Here is a 13,229-nt window from a genome sequence, read left to right as displayed (position 1 = left end):
GCCACATCGCTCTTCCGTCCCCCGCACACTGCCACATCGCTCTTCCGTCCCCCGCACACTGCCACGACACACTTCCGTCCCCCGCACACCGCCACGACACACTTCCACCCTATTCGTCACACGTACGCGTCTTATGTGCACACAAGCAGGTGTCTGTACAGAAGCGCTAGAACGAATGTGTTGCATCACGCACCCGCCTCAGGAAGCAGACCGCCACCGATACTCCACGATCCTTACCGTTTTCTATTATATCCACCCTCTCCCTGGAGGCAAGCACTACCCTGAACGTGGTCGTGTCCATCACCGCCTTGCTTTCCTTTAGAGTTCTACTGCGCAAGAACGACCCCCCAGACGATACACTGTCCAGTGTGCTTTACAAGTAACTGCTGTGTAAAAGGCATCACTCGCTACCTGCTCTGTGAGCCCGCTGTCCCCGCTCACCATCAAGCACGCGGCCCTCGTCCAGGCTAACGCCTGCGGCTCCTGTCATCGCTGTCACTGTCACACGGCACCATGCTGCACGAAACACCACGATTCTGCCCGTGCGCGCTGGGCGCCGTGTAGGCACCGGCGGTTACGAACCCTCAGGACATCTCCCAGCGCAGTGTGTGTGTGTGTGCGCGCGTGTTCGAGTTCTCAGAGGACGCGTCTGGGAGTGCGACTGCTGACTCCCAGAGGAGGTGCACCTGCAAACTACTAGAATATGCCCTACTGTTTTCCAAAGTGGTTGCACTATCCGCGTCCCCGTCAGCGGAGGCTGAGAGCTCCCACTGTCCTGCATCCTTACCCCGCTACCACCAGGCCCTGTGACTTCTGCCCCCGGGGTGGGGGTGCGGTGGTGGCCCCCCTGCGATCTACCCGGCTCCCCCCACGAGGCCGCCGTGCCACTTACTCTTGACATCCAGCTGGGCGGCGTACTTGGTGAAGCCCTTCAGGCAGACCTTCTCCCCGATCAGGGCGAGGAACTCCTCGAAGGCGGGGCCGGCCTCCTCATTGTTGTACATCTCCTCCTCCGAGCTCTGGCCGGCCTTGCAGTAGAGGATGCCCACTTTGTGCTTCCGGCACAGCTGCAGAGGCGAGAGCAGCTCTGTGAGGCGGGCCCGGCGGGGACGTCAGAGGGAACGGAACAAAGGGGCTTTCTCAGGCGTGGCACCCAGGGAGCTGCCGGGGTCCCACGGCCATCCAGCACCACAGCCAGAGAGGAAGGAGAGAGGCGTAGGGGGCACGTCCCCATTGTCCCTCTCCCTCCTTCCCATTTCAGAGAGTCACAACGAAGTGTCCGTGCAGCGGGCTCCTGTTCTCTCTACAGAGGGCCACGCCACTCTCTCAAGAGTAAGAGATCGTGGCCTTGGCTGGCTCCCATAGCAGGTAGCCTGGAACTGGCTAAGATTCTGCAAAAGGAAATTCTCGAGGGCTCGGGGCTCAGCATAGTCAACACTGTTTTTAGGGGGTGGGCCTCCAATCGCCATGCTTGTTCTGTGTCTCGCTCATTCCCCTGGTCACAGGGGACTGGACTCTGGACAGACACTTGACCTAAGTGTGGGCCAGTCAGAGGCTCTCCTGGGACTGACAGTCAGCCAGCTGGGGTCTGCAGGTAGCTGTCATTCTCGAAGTCACTCTGGGAGCTGTGGGAGGGTGGAGAAGGAGAGGGAGCCTATGTGCAGAGAGGGGGAGGGAATGCCAACATGAACACGTACGTGTGCGCATGCACGCACACACACACACCCCCCAGTGGCTGTCTCATCCTCATTTTTCTCCTGAGAACCCGTCACATCCCTGCTCTTGGCACCCTTGGTATTTGACAAGAGATCCCTCCTTTTACTGAAACTAGCTTAGGTGGGTTTCTATTCTGAAAAAAAGAAAAAAAAAAAAAAACAAAGACCAAGACAGAAAGAGGTACCAGGATGGATTGCGGTGGCCCCCCACACTGGCCCCCAGCTCACCCCTTGCTCGTCGAGCTTCAGCAGCTGCTCGGTCACCTTGGGAGTGTTGAGAGCCAGCCGCAGGCAGTGGATGTTGAGCTCGGGGATGACATACTCCAGGGCGTCCCTCAGGGGTAGGCCCCGCCCTGTCCCGTGCTTCGTGGCGGTGGGGGTGGCGTCCTCCAGGATAGAGCCCCGCAGGGTGATGAGCTGTTTCAGGGAGAGAAGGGCAGGTTAGGGGGCTCTTGGGACCTAGGAAGGGAACAGAGTCCTGTTCTCAGAGCAACGTGTGCTATGGTCCGAAGCTTGGGCCCCAGGGTCAGCCCTGGGTTTGGACCAGGACTTGGACTTGCTGCCTCTTCCCTGTGTGATCATGAGCAAGCGCCTTCAAATCTCTGGGCCTCAGCTTCTCTTTCATGAAATGAGTACAGTGACGGCATCACAGCCCCGAAAGGTGCCGGGAGGACTAAGCTGATGAGAGCACACCTTCGTCCATTCAACAAATACCAACTGAGCGCCCCCGAAGTACAGCCCTGTTCTGGGTGCAGTGAATGAAACAAAGACCCCCGCCCCCACCCAACTGGCATTTAAGTGGGGAGACAGATTATGTCAGGTAGTAAAAAGTATAATGAATAAAACAGGCTCCATAAGGCGAGCACTCAATGAACACTCTGCCTTCGTTCCAGTACGTGTAAACGTATTACCATGGTTGGTCTGTGGTGGGGCCCAGGGATGTATGTACGTGTGCATGTATGTATTCAGATTTATACAGCTGTGTATTTACACACATGTGAGCACACTCACACACACACATAATCTTTTCAATGCCACTCAGGATTCTGATGGGTAGCCAGGACTGAAAACCTGAGTCAGCCAATCACGGCCATCTCATTCCCCTTTCCCAGATGGTGCTTTCCAAGTTTTTCCTATAGCTGGCCACATGACTAGCTCCAGGTAATGAAACGTGAGGGGCATTCAGCTTGGGAAGGACTTCCGGGGACATCTGTTTCCCTTAGTTAAAGGAAAGCCTTTCCACCTGCCCATTTCTTCTTGTTAAGGACATTGGTGTGAGGATAAGATGTTTGGAGCTGTGGCTTATGATCTTATGATCATGAGGAAAGAGACAAAAAAACCACAGAGAAGTTAATCTCTGCAGTTGCCTACCTCCAGACTTCTCATTAGAGAACTAAAGCAACCCTCTATGTGTTCTAGCTATGGTTAGTCAGGTTTTCAGGTTTACAGACAAAGCAGTTTCTGACAGACCTTTATAACAAAGTCCCATTTGGGGGCGCCTGGGTGGCTCAGTTGGTTAAGCGGCTGCCTTCGGCTCAGGTCATGATCCTGGGGTCCTGGGATCAAGCCCCATGTCTGGCTCCCTGCTCAGCAGAGAGCCTGCCTCTCCCTCTCCCTCTGCCTGCGACTCTGCCTACTTGTGCTCTCTCTTTCTCTGTCAAATAAATAAATAAAATCTTTAAAAACAAAACAAAACAAAAAAACAAAGTCCCATTTGTGAAGGTGCTATATTCCAGGTACAAGAGTAATTACCTATTTCGATGTATAGGTCTGTTCAGGGGAGGTTTTGTTATCTCCATTTTACAGATAAGAAAACTGAAGCTCTGGGGCGCCTGGGTGGCTCAGTTGGTTGAGTGTCCGACTCTTGATTTCGGTTCAGGTCATGATCTCTCTGGGTTGTGGGATCGAGTGCCTCGTTGGGCTCTGCGCTCAGCAGGGAGTCTGCTGGACATTCTCTCCCTCTGTCCCACCCGTGTGCACACATGTGTGTGCTCTCTCTCAACAGATAAACAAATAAAATCTTAAAAAAAAAAAAAACAAAAACTGAAGCACTGAGAGGTTAGGTGCCTTCTCTAAGGTCACCAAAATTAAGTGACTGAACCAGGATTCCAATGCAGCCCTGACTTTTCCAAAACTCATGACTTTTTTCTTTGAAGGTTTTTAATTTTTTTTTTTTTACCAGGAAGTATAATCCACATACAGAAAAGCACGCAACATATGTAAGCATAGCTGAAGGAATTACCACCGGGTGAACACCTAGGTAATCACCACCAAATCAAAAAGATAAATATTTTCAGCCCCCCAAATCCCTTCTCCTCCTCCCCAAAGGCAACCCTACCCTGACTTCTAACTCCACAATTTATTTCTGCCTGTTTTTGAGCTTCATGCTGTTTGTATTCTTTTGTATCTGGCTTATTTCTCTCAATGCTTTGCATACGAGATTCGACCACGCTGCTGGGAGGAGCTGATGTTTTGCCACAACGGATGTAATCCATTCTACCGCTGAGCACAGAAACTGCTTCCAGTGCTGGGACAACTATGAGCGCTGCTGTTAGGAACACTCACAGAAGCACCTCGTAGTGCACATGAACACATTTTCTTTTGGGTTTATACCCTGGAGAAGAACTGCTGAGTCACCTGGCACGTTAATCTTCAATTTTACCGAAGTTTTCCAAGTGGTTGTACCAATTTACGCCCTGCTCACCCTGAGAACCCCAGCTGCTTCGTGTCCCTGTTGCACCAGCTCTGGCTTCTATCCACAACGTGAGCTGGCCATCAGGTGATGCCGTGGGCAGGGCCAGGCCCTGCAGCTCCAGCGCCCCCCAAGACAGCACAATGGGGGGTCTGCAGCAATACCAGTAAAAACACCCTCCCTGAGGCGATTGTTACAAGCCCCCAGAACACACTTGAGGCTACGGTTTAAAGACTCAGGAGGATCAGTATTAACTGGAAAAACACGCTGGCCCTAAGTGAACATGCTGACACAGGAGGTGGCAAAAACAACGTGTCATGACGTCGCCTCTAAGCATACAGCCCACCCTTTCCAAAAGGGACCTGGGCAAGAGGCATGCACGGAAGGAATGGAATGATGATCTCGTGTTTGGGAGTTCCTAGTTCTGGCCCCAGTAATTAATAAGCAAGTACTCTCTTACCATGATCTTGAAACAGATCATGAAAAGCAATGATGACGGGTGCTTTGCCCTGCGGGTCTGGGAGGCCCTGGGACAGTGGATTTCAAAGAATGCACCAACAGGATCAGGGCTTTTGTATCCTGCTGACACTGGCCCACAGCGCCCTCTGCTGGGCCCAAGGGGAAGCATGGTCCTCCACCTCATTCCTTTTCCCACACTAGAGACAGGTGGCCCCTCTACATTCTGCCTCTGAAGACTTAACCAAAAGCCACGACCTGAAAAGCTCCCAGCCTTTCCTTGTCTGCTGGGGATAATAAGTAGGGCACTGGCAGGATGTAACGAGTGGCCAGCCATCTCTAACCTCCACCTGGTCCTGTCCACTGTCATCACCTACCTGGCCTATGATAATAGCCCTCCTCCTGGTCTCCCTGCTCCTGCCCCGCTGCCCCCCCCCCCCCCCCCGGGCCAGGTCCATCTTTCCCACAGCAGCTTGAGTCAGACCACACCTCTGCTCTGCATAGAATGGGCTAGTGGCTTCCCATCTCTCTCCAAATAAAATCTATACACCCTGCTCAGGCTGAAAGGCCCTGCGTGATCTCACCCTCAATGACACCTGTCATCATCTTACGGAGGATAACCAGTCAAGTGAGCCATAAGAAGACCTCAAGGCCATGTAAGCCGGGAGGTTTTGATTTGCACAGGTTGTTCAATGTTGGCTCCTGACTCAGATGCATCCCCTTCTCTGTTGGGCAGCGGGTGCACCCGTCAGGAACGTTTCCTGGGAAGTCACTGAGGTGTCTGTCTGCCTGGGTTCAAATCTTGACTGTACCCTTTCCCTGGCTGTGTGACCCTGGGCAAGATGCTTAACTTCTCTGTGCCTGTTTCCTCATCTATAAAATGGGGATAATAGCACCTACCTCCCAGGCTTGTAAAGATTCAGTAAGATAGTCCACGTGCAGTGCTCAGCATTGTATACAGTGAGTGCTCAATACATAAGAGACATTATTATGGATACACACGTGTCAAATGTGTTTGTACAAAGGCATATGCATAGTTAATAATTTAAATTTAACCTTTAACAGGAAGATACAGTTGGTTTTTCTCCCCATTTAACAATACTCTTTGGAGAATATTTCTATAAACACACACAATCAGAGCTACCTCCTGAACACAAACGAGGTCCTAGTCAATACACTGTTGCTCCTTGCTTTTTTCACTTAATAGGAGACTCTCCCTTTTCTACTTCGTACACTTATATACTTAAATTCTTAATGAGTGACTATTATTTTTTAAATTAAAAAGAAAGGACAAATTCAAACCTCTAACCCTAACAAAACCGAAGCCTGTCAAAAACTCATGTTTGCTGGGCTAAGGGGAACCTGTTGGGTCAAGAGGATAGACCACCCCTGGCTGGCTGGGGTTCCCTGTGAACTGGGAGGGAGAGGCCAGCAAGGGGCTCGGGACGGGGCAGCCCCGGCCTGGGGCTCGTCCTGTCCAGGCTGGGGGGTGGGGGGGTGCTGATGTTCAGGCGTGAGGTGCCAAAGCCCAGCTCCCAGTCTGTTCCTGCCCTGGTGGGAAGCTCAGTGCTGCCAATGCTCACAACCCATCTGCCGGGAGATGGGGACCCACTTGACTGCTTGGTGGCCGGGGGTGGCCATCTGGGGCAGGCCGGCCTGCTGGCTTGGAAAACAGCCTGAGCCCTTCACTCTGGACCCCACACCTTGGTTTACGGGAGGCTGAGATCTGTGCATGTGGACAGTAGGACAGAACTCTGCCCGTGAGCTCAACCCTCGCTCCCCGGCACGTCCCACCTCGTGGGGGAGAATGACAGCCAGGGCACTCACTGCCCTGCAGCCTTGTGTGCCGATGCAAGAGAACCTTCGGCCGCTCCCGGAGATGGGGAGCAACCAGCACAAAGCCTATTTACAGATGAAAAAACCGAGAAGTCCAGAGGCAAAGCCATCTGTCCAAGGTCACGTGGCCAGTGAGTGGCAGAGCTGGACCAAAACCAGGGCTGTCTGTTCCCAGAGCCAGAATTCAAACTCAACCCAACAGGCAGGGTGCCGAGCGGTTAAGAGCATGGGCTCGGGGCTCGGGCCCCGGGCAGCCTGGGTCCACGTCCTGGCTCTGCCACTGGGGACCCTGACAAATGATTATCTCCCTGGGCCTCCATCTCCCACCCTGACCTGCACAATGGGAACAACGGGACTCACATCATCAGACTGTTGAGAGGATCTGAAGGCTCCACGCACACGCAACACTTAGGACAGTGTCTGGCTGTGAGTGTTAGCGGTTATTGCTGCTGGATGCGTGACTGTCCGCCCTGCCGCCACCACAGGAAGGGCTCGAGCAAGAGGCGAGGCAAACCTTGCTGGCCGCTGCCCTCCCTTCAACCCCAGACGAGGAGGTCCTCAGGCCCGAGTGCCCAGTAGGGCAGCTCCACAAGGAGTCGGGCTCAAGGCTGAGGCTGTGGGGGCAGAAAAAGGCCTGCCTGGAATGTGACATGGGGACAGCAGACGGAGACCCCCTGCCAACTAACTTCACTGGGCTCCCCCCGAGTGCCAGGCCTGGCGCTGCCTGTATGTGTAACCTCAAGGCCCACACCACGGTCCTGTGAGACTGGGATTCCCAAGGGGGCAACGGAGGCTCTGAGGGGAGAAGCCAGGGTCCCACGTTCACAGCGGGTGGGCGGCCAAACTAGGACTCCATACCAGGTCTCCAATGTGCCAGACACGGTCCTGCCTCAGGACCTTTGCCCTGGCTGTTCCCTCGGCCCGGAATGCTCTTGTTCCAGATGTCCACATGGCTCCTTCTCTCAACTCCTTCAGGTCATTACTCAAATGTTCTCTTCCCAGTGAGACCTCCCTTGACCATTCTGCCAAAAAAAATTGAACCACCCCTCATACTTATCTCTTCCTTGCTTTACTTTCTACCTTGTCATTGCTTACCACGCTGTATGATTTACTAAAGTATGTGTGTATTGCCTGCCTCCCCCATGAGGGTGTAGTCCCACAAACACCTCTGCTGCCTCATTCACTCCTGTGCTCCCAGTGCCCAGCGCAGGGCTGGCAGATAGCAGGGCCGAGTGAACGAATCCCAGACCTGCGGCCCTGAGCCTCAAGAGCCTCATCCCCACCCCGGGGAGGGCTGGAGGCAAGTTTTGTGGGTGTCGGGGCTCGGAAGTGGATGGAAGCAGGCACAGCACTAAGCCGGTTTCAAACTTACTGAAGAGCAACTACAGCAAAACTATTACTCCCCGACCTAGGATCCCTTCACCCAGGTCTCAGGAGCCCCGGTACGTGCGACGCAGGCTGGTTTTTTAAAAAATTCATTCTCTGTATTCCACTTTTATTAATAAAAACCACCACCACCACCACAGTGCTAGCACCAAGGTGAGTTCGTAACTCAGCAGTGGGTCTGCCGGGGAGACTGAGCCGAGTCAGCGGGATCCCAGAGGCAGCTGAGCGGGGGCCGGAGAACAGGCGGACTCCGGAGGGTGCTTTGGGCAAGTCCCTTAACCTCTCGGGGCCTTTTCGTCTTCCAGAAATGGGGCAAACGGTGCCTTCACCATGGAACTGTCAGGACATTTAAGTGCGTGAATATACACGAAGGGTAAAGCTGGTACATGACACAGCGTTAAGGAGATCGGCAACATCAGAGTCATTGTAACAAATATTATTTATTCATGTTTGATTGTTGTCATCTCACCCAGCAGTTCCCTGGATGTCATGACACAATCTGAAGCAGTGTGAGCTGTCACCTCACCTTCTGCCCTGGTGCTCATCTGGCCATAAAGGTAAGGAGAGTGGGGAGGGGGCTGGGAGGCAGAGGGGCTGGTGACCACCTGTGGTTGGGAGCATGGGGTTTGGGGGCCACCTCCTCTAAATTGCCACAAAGCCTCAGTGCCATCCCATTCCTCCTCAGCGAGAGGGTCGTCGTGAGGGGATGGGGCTAGGGCCCTTGGTACAGCATCTGCCAGTCTGGATGACGTCCAGGCTCGGCTGGCCCCACACCCAAAGCCCCTGGCAGCGGCGGCCTGCTGGGTTCCCACGTCTGGGCAAAGGCCAGGAACAAGGGAGATGGGGCAAGGCAGGGCTGAGGGAGACCCATTTTGGGGGGCCTGCCCAGATGACTACCACCCCCTTTCTGGAAAGGTGGTCCTTACTTGGGTCTTTTGGAAGTCTCTATTGTTTTTGCTAGCCCAGCTCCCCTCTTTTGGCAGAAGAACTCCCCAGCTGCCTCCTCCAGGTGGGTCTGATGGAACTGTCAATCACAGTGTCCTGCCCTGCCCCCAGACCCAGTGGAGCACATGTGATCCAAGCAGAGCCAATCCGAGTCCTCCCCACAGATTTGGCAGCAAATATCTCCCCTGTGGAGGAGAACGTATAAAGATGCAGAAGAGCTGAGCCATCAGTCTCATTTTCCCATGACATGGAGAAAGCTTGCTGGTGGCAGAAAAGAGAATGACATTCACAATGCAGAAAAGCAGCAGAGCTTAGAGGAGCAGAGCGGTCAGAGGGCAGAATTCTGGTGACATCATTTGAGTGCCTGGATCCAGCTATGCCTGAAGCTAGTCCTACCCCAGATTTGCAGTTATATGAACCAATGAATTCTATTTCTGGCTTAAACCAGTTAGAACTAGATTTCTGCCCATTACAATTCACCCTAATTGAGCAGGGTGCCCCTAGCAGGCCTTGTTCCCTAGCCACAGCTGATATTTAATCTAGGCGAAGACCTACGACCAACCCAGGACAACGGGTTTCTCTACTCAGACTTGAAAGCACCGGGAGTGTTGTGAGGTGAACGGCGTCGACAGCAGTGGCTGCTGTGGCTGAGATCCCCCAATTCCTGCCCTACCCGAGGCTTGCTGCCTTAATTCTCTCCATTCTGCAGGACATCTCAAGATCCTGAAAGAATCCCTTATGGCTCTCCCTTTATTTCTTATGCTAACCACAGTGAACCTCTTGCACGTGTAGCAATCTTGGGCTCTCCAAGGTTCCAATCCTGGCCTGGCCCCTTATTCGTTGATCCTATACAAGTCACTGAATTTCTCTTGAGTCTGAGTTTTCTCTTCTGTAAAATGGAGGGACTTCGAGGACTGCCCTCAGGAGGTTACCGGCTTACGTGAGATGTAGCCGGGGAAGCACGTGCCCGCAGAACCCGGCGCAGACTAAGGGCTCACAGAGGTGAGCAGCTAACAACGGTGATGCGACCTACCTCGCGGGTCCGGAAGATGATCCTGTACTGGTACTGTGGCCCATGATCCTTGTGGTCCTCCAACTTCTCCCGCTTGATGCTCACTGCCACTGGCCCCAGCTTCTCGTCCACACCAAAGTAATTGGCATGTTCTGCGAGGGAAGAGCGGGGGAGTTCAGAGTAAGCTCTCTGGAAGGAGGGGTGATGCGCCAGGCCTGGGGCAGGTTCTTGTGTGACCCGTGGGATCCTGCTCACACAAACCTCCTGGTCACGGCCACACTTGACAGACCGACTGCAAGACCGGACTGTGCCACCTCTGCCAAGTCACAGAGCCTCAGTTCCCTCATCTGAGAAATGGGGGGCCCTGACGCTACCCATAACTCATTGAGTGGATGTGAGGATGAAATGAAGCTACACATATTAAATGCTCAGTGCAGTGTCTGGCACTGGGTAAGAACCCAGCCTCGTTATGATTATCCCAGATTTGCAAATGTTCATCGTTAGCTTAGCTGCCGATTGGCCCCATGAAGTGGTGAAGATTCTATTCCAGGGAGCTGCTTGCCGGGCTCAGATCCGGGGTCTGCCACTAGGTTGGATGGGTGGCCCAGGCCAAGGTGCTCCACAGCATTCTCGTGAGTAAAATGGGATCAGTAAGGATGGACCGGCCTCCCGAAACAGTGGTCAAAACTAAATAGATTAATAAGCGTGAAGCACTTAGCACAGGGCCGGGGACACAGTAAGCACGAAAGAAATGCTATTATCATCCAAGGGCATGATGTTTGTCAGAGAAAAGGGACCATGATTCAAGCCCCTAGGCATCACCTTTATCCAGCCACGTTTCTATAACAGCTAGGACACTTAAACTACTCTTCCCTTACGGTGATGGAACCTTTGAATCACAGAGCAAATCTCCTCTTCTCTTCCCTAAATAACAGCTGTCTCCCCTCTTTCTCTAAACATGTTGCTGTTTTATAATCCTTCCAGGCAAACGTTTTTTTCCTGATGTATAACCTAAGTATTTCCTGCCTGTGGTAGATAACCCACCAGCAGTCGGTCTTAACCCAAGTCCACGAGGTCAACATCTAACCATTGCCAGGAATTCCTTCCCATCCCAGTGCTCTGAATATTTAACTGATGGTTCCTGTTCTCACAAGGTGCTCTTAGTGAATCAAAGGCTTATCTAAGGCCCAAATAATGTGTGTTAATTAACGGCACTGGTCAGACCAGCACCTGCACCGGGTTAAACCATCTCCACAGCTGGTCAGAGAACAGAAGAATTATCTGCTCCACAGATAGCAGCTCATTCCTGAAACAGCTGTACGGGTTGTTTTGTTTTATTTTCCACCAATGCATACCGTAGGCACTCAATAAACAATGACCAATGAGTAATTTATTTATAAGCTTCCAGGGCTCCAAAGAAGTCCATTTTTGAAAGGAAATGGCTTTTTTTTTTTTGAAGCTCCATAATGAGTACTTATTACCTGCCCGATGAAGAACTGTTTTAACGTACAATCTTATATGATCCTCACCACAGTCTTTCGTGTAGGTATTTCCATGTGTGAGTTGAAAAGAATGTGTGAGTTGAAAAGAACATGTTCTCTGTTGGTTAGGTACAGAATTAATAATTATATATAACATAATAATTAATAACCCAATCAAAACCTGATTCTACATTTATATATATAGTAGAATCAGGTTTTGATTGAGTTATTCAAATCCTCTTCAGCCTTATTTTTTTGACTACCAGATCTGTCAATTTCAGAGAGACCGCGTCAGCGTCTCCCACTGATTCTGGATCTGTTCACTTCTCCCTGCAGCCTTGTCAATTTTTAAATACTTATCCCCTAACCCAGGTTGCCAGGTGCATAAAGGTTCACAACTATTCAAGTTTCTTTTCTCCAGATTAGCCACTGCCTGGAACTGCCCCCCCCGCCCCGATCCTTTTATTTACAATTTCTGTGTGCTTCTGCTTTGGGGCGTGTGATGCTGCTATAATCATCCCAACATTCCTCACACGAGGATACAGAATCCAATGAGTGAAACGTGTCACATAGCTAATAAGCTATGACACAGACACCCCAAACCCTGGGCTGTCTGACTCGCAACAATGGAGCTCCAGAGACTGCACGCGCTCTGAATCCCATGGAATGACTTAGTTGACATTTTGTTAGGTTTGACTAGGACACTGGTTTAAAAAAAATTTTAACTCGTTGCTGTGGAGTACTAGCTGCCTACCCATTCTATTCTTCCCTTCCTCCTTTTCAAGAAAAATCCCCTACGAGTAGAGAGGGGGGATTTGTCTAGCTAAAAACCTATATTTCCCAGCCTGCCTTGTAGATAGAAGTGGTCAATAAGCAGCTGTGGTTGGATGGGGCTTATGAGAAAGCTCTTTAAAAGGGGCTGACAGGAGATCTTTTTGCCCTTACCCTTTCCTCTTTTTCTTTGCCTGGAAACGTGGATGTGACAGCTGGAACTGCAGCAGCCCTCCTGGGCCAGGAGACTACTCTGGGGGCTGGAGGCCATGCGCTAAGGCTGGCATTCCACTGATGCTGAGGAGAAACCATACCAGCCCTGGGTTGCTGACCTCCAGACTTCTTTATATTGGAGAAATAAACGTCTATGTCGTTAAAGCCTGTCACTGGCAGTTATAAGCAATTCCAAATCAATACACTTGTCAGCATTTAAAAATGAGGACAATCCACATTAAAGAAAAAAAAAAACGAACTTAATTTCAGGAGAATCTAGAAAAATTGAAAAGGCTGGCAACAATGGGCTTTCCTGCATTTCCTGCATGCTTACAGTGAGGTGGGGCTGAGCAGGGACTGCCCTTTGCTCAGTCGCTGCCTGGCCCCTTAGCTGCCTGGGTTTGTGGCCTCTGCATTAGGCTATGCTGTCTCCTGAGACTGCCCCACCGGCACCGACGAACCTTGTGACATAGGAAGCCCATCTCTCCCTGGTGTTAACACCTTCGCAACATCAACAGCTCCGCCTTCAAAGGGGATCCAGAACCTGCTGGCTTCTTCCCCCACGCATGGGCTCCCAACTTAGACTTGTCCATCATCACCTCCTGCCTGAACTAGTGCAGCAGCCTCCCCCCTGGTGTCCCTGCTTCCCAATTGCCCCACGTCTGTCCCCCAGAGGAAGGCTGTGAACACCCGAGTCGGATCAGGGCCCTCGACTGCTCAGA

General features: G+C 52.0%; 1 protein-coding gene across 4 annotated transcripts in view; it reads right to left on the bottom strand.

Moving 5' to 3' along the window:
• The window catches only part of SIPA1L3 (signal induced proliferation associated 1 like 3), a 225,505-nt gene that overhangs the window by 78,876 nt on the left and 133,400 nt on the right, over positions 1-13,229 (bottom strand). For all 4 annotated transcript variants that reach the window (XM_032390100.1, XM_032390104.1, XM_032390101.1 and 1 more), the window contains 3 exons: positions 10,064-10,194; positions 1,944-2,132; positions 893-1,067 (listed from right to left, as the gene is read on the bottom strand). In XM_032390100.1, the coding sequence (XP_032245991.1) occupies positions 893-1,067; positions 1,944-2,132; positions 10,064-10,194 (495 nt within the window). The remainder of the gene's footprint in view (positions 1-892; positions 1,068-1,943; positions 2,133-10,063; positions 10,195-13,229) is intronic.

The sequence above is a fragment of the Phoca vitulina genome, unplaced genomic scaffold (genome assembly GCF_004348235.1).
Source record: "Phoca vitulina isolate PV1807 unplaced genomic scaffold, GSC_HSeal_1.0 scaffold58, whole genome shotgun sequence".
Taxonomy (NCBI): Eukaryota; Metazoa; Chordata; class Mammalia; order Carnivora; family Phocidae; genus Phoca; species Phoca vitulina.
Note: the sequence above shows the minus strand (reverse complement) of the source record. Positions and strands in the feature narration are given on the sequence as shown.